The 3,344-nt window shown below is 36.1% G+C and overlaps 1 protein-coding gene across 1 annotated transcript in view; it reads right to left on the reverse strand.

Annotated features, from left to right (window-relative positions):
* Positions 1-3,338, reverse strand: part of LOC107619261 (probable lipid-A-disaccharide synthase, mitochondrial) — a 4,931-nt gene extending 1,593 nt beyond the window's left edge. The window contains exons 1-7 of the mRNA XM_016321517.2: positions 3,017-3,338; positions 2,540-2,639; positions 2,007-2,112; positions 1,695-1,918; positions 1,399-1,477; positions 788-1,026; positions 3-177 (exon numbers count right to left, since the gene is read on the reverse strand). Coding sequence (XP_016177003.1) covers positions 3-177; positions 788-1,026; positions 1,399-1,477; positions 1,695-1,918; positions 2,007-2,112; positions 2,540-2,639; positions 3,017-3,258 — 1,165 coding nt within the window. The 5' untranslated portion in view covers positions 3,259-3,338. The remainder of the gene's footprint in view (positions 1-2; positions 178-787; positions 1,027-1,398; positions 1,478-1,694; positions 1,919-2,006; positions 2,113-2,539; positions 2,640-3,016) is intronic.

Raw genomic sequence — 3,344 nt, forward strand, 5'->3', positions numbered from 1 at the left:
AGGAATAATAGCTGAATCCAAGAGAATATTGGGAAGTGAAATGTATTGTATCTTAGCTTTGTACTTAATATACCATTCAGTCAAAATATTGGCACGATATGCAACAACACAAGGTAGACGTGCAAGCTGCAGCTCCACAGCAACAGTCCCAGATGTGCATAATGCAACTCTACTTGCCTGCAATGCAGTTAATTGAAGTTAACTAGGAACAAGTCAAGAATGCAGCCTTATAGGTATATGGGGTCAACAAATGAATATTAAAGCTTTGTTAAAATCAATTTATCTATATTCACATAGTTAGTTGATTGTAGCTTTAAACCATTTCCAAGTTCAGAAAATTATCCTATTATGGTCCTGTCTAATATAAAGTAATATTGTAATAATAAGATGAACATGAGAAAGTACCCAGAAGGAATAGATTGAAAACATTATTCAGGAAACATTTTGAGCATAACTACCAGTAATTTGTATTGGCAGGAACAAAACTGAAATTTTCCTATGCTGTCACCAATTATGGTGCCAAGGCAAGTTCAGATTTATGTATTTCTATACTGCACACAAATTTGATAAAGCTGGCTCTGTCAGAATCTGCAATGAGCTAAAAGAAACACTGGAATTGTTTCTTCTTTCCCATTTTTGATAGAAAAATAAATATAATAAAAGATATAATAGAACTGTTGAATCAAGTTTTGGAAATTGCGACAAGTCTTTACAAGATAAGTTCATGAAACCAAATTCCAACGACTTCGACATATTTGTAAAAGATGAGTGTACAAGGGGACCTTACACTAAAGGCATCATATCTCAGCTGAGTCATTCCGCCAGGAATTAAAACAGAAGGAAGAGGCCATCTATGAACAGCCTCAGCAATAAATTTTTCCACATACTTGTTAGGCGCAACATGAATGACTGTCATCATCTGAGGAAAAGTCTCTTTCAGGAGTTCCAATGTGTTTGCAAAGATGGGAAGCATCCGGGTGACTTCTTGCACCCTGCTTCCAGGAAGCAAGCTAACAACAGTGGCTCCTTAGAAGTTAAAGATCAGTGAGATTTTACATCAAAATATGATTTCAAAAGCTGAACAAAAAAAACTATATATGACTGTAAAAAATAACCTTTAGCCCAGTTCTATCAAATATAACCTATTTATTTCTATCTTCTTTTTTTTTCATTTTTTTCATTTTTAAAATGATAAAACCCAATTTTATATCCTTTTCTTTCACACCTACTATTTATTTCTGCAAAGAAAGCAAAAACAAATACTTGTCTGAGAAAGAGACTTATTATAGTAAAATTGGTGAAAGATCAAACAATATCCTTACATGTGCCTGCACCACAAACACTAACCAATTGAGAAAAGCATATTGAGCATGTGGATCTTCATCTGATTATCCATACCTGAGGGTATCACATGTTTATTTTGGAAATCTTCAGCATTGCCTTCAGCCCTCCAATTAGGGACTAAGTAATTGCTTCTCTGTGAAAATATCCAGCAATTACTACAAACTTAACTTCACCAAACGACTTAGCACAGTGAGAAAATCCAATAAAAGTTTTGCCACAGATCAAAGACGAATAAATATATATTTTGATTGATTGAACAATGAAAAGATAAATTATAACACAGTTTTAATTTAAATTAAATGATAAGCAGAAATAAGCTTTATTAAAACTACAAAATAATTGAGTGATACCAAATTCAATTCTAGAACATCTTCTAGGACAGGATGGCCAACAAAGGTTGCAGACACTCCATTCAATTTACATATTTTATCTTCATTTGGAAGTATGCACAATAGATGATCTACAATTTCTGCCAGCCCTCTGAGTCTTGCTTCGCCTCCTTTCCATGCCCAGAATGATGGTGCTACATAGTGAAAATGTACTGGCCAATGCGATCTTTGCTTATTGTATCTAGCTGCAAAGCCATTCCCCCACTTGCATACAGCTTAACTGTCAACAACATAAATGTAGCACTTTTCCCAGCAAGGCAGGGGCATTAGTACCTCTTAGCTGCTTCAAGAACCGGAAAGAAAAGCCTTTAGAGTCCACGGTTAATACAACATGAGGCTCAAATAAAGCAGCTGCTTCTACAGTTTCCTTCAATCTCACCTGACAATTTTAAATAAGGAATAAAAAATGATGTTCTGAATATCTCCTTTCACAAACACATACATGACATCTATATAACAAAATCCAATAAACCTTGGACTCAGTTTCAATGTTCATCTTTAGGAGGTTGATCTAAAAAGATTCTAAAGAATAACAAAATATAATTACATGTCCTACTTATTTTAATTAAAACTAAAATTATACTTCAAATCAATGAGGGTGATCCTGAGTACAACAGAATGCTTGCTGCCTTGTGACCTAAAATTGGCTTATTAGAAGAAGGTTAGTGCTTGTATTTTTCAAAATTCAAATTAAAAAAGTCATAGCAAAACTTCGGCTACTATAAAAGGGTTGGGTACACTACCCTCTTAACTAGAAATGTTAACAATTGCAAAGAGAGTAAGGAAGATAATATTCACACACTCACTCGGATTCTATACAAATGCGGTAGTAGTTCCCAAATTCCCATGACCGAGATATCCTCAATGGGAAAAAGAGATTGCATTCCTTCACTTGACATCTTAGCCCTGAAATAGATAAACATCAAAATGATAGATAGTAACATAAAAGTTAACAGAACTCCAAAATGAGTTCTTCCAAAGAGAAAAGAGTGTGATCGAAGTTACAAATGGAGATAACGAATCCTCTCATTGATTACAGAATCACAGTCAGCTTATATACAAATCCCTAGAATGTAATCGTGTAACCAACTATGCAAGCTAAGCAACAGCTAGAAAAGGAAATGTAACTAATTCTAACTAACTCTAGGTTCTTCATCAATATGACTTCAATCATCAATTCTCGATTTGCAGAGATCACAATCAATCATTATGAGATGAACATTTTCAATTTCTCTTTGCTTCTTTTCTTATTGATGATTTAAGAGCGAAGAAAACTGTGTTACCCTCCAACACCAGCAAAGCGAACAGGGAAAGGGGAGAGAAGCTTGAGGGAAGCCATGACACGAGAAGCAATGGAGTCACCAGAGACTTCGCCTGCAACAACGAAGACCCTCAGTTCTCCATCTCTTTCAGCCATCTCCAACGGCGCTTTAGTTCTTGGAACTGACGAAAACCAAAGCGCACTCGAACTGCTTGGGCTCCATTTCCTTCTGCACAAGATTTTGCCAACAGTGGCGCCCAACATCGTCGTCCGAGGGACCACCGTACGCGCCACTCACCGTCGCCGGTCACTGGAACCTGCTACCTGCTGCCGTTAGATGAGGCTGTTAT

The sequence above is a fragment of the Arachis ipaensis genome, chromosome B09, assembly GCF_000816755.2.
Source record: "Arachis ipaensis cultivar K30076 chromosome B09, Araip1.1, whole genome shotgun sequence".
Lineage (NCBI taxonomy): Eukaryota > Viridiplantae > Streptophyta > Magnoliopsida > Fabales > Fabaceae > Arachis > Arachis ipaensis.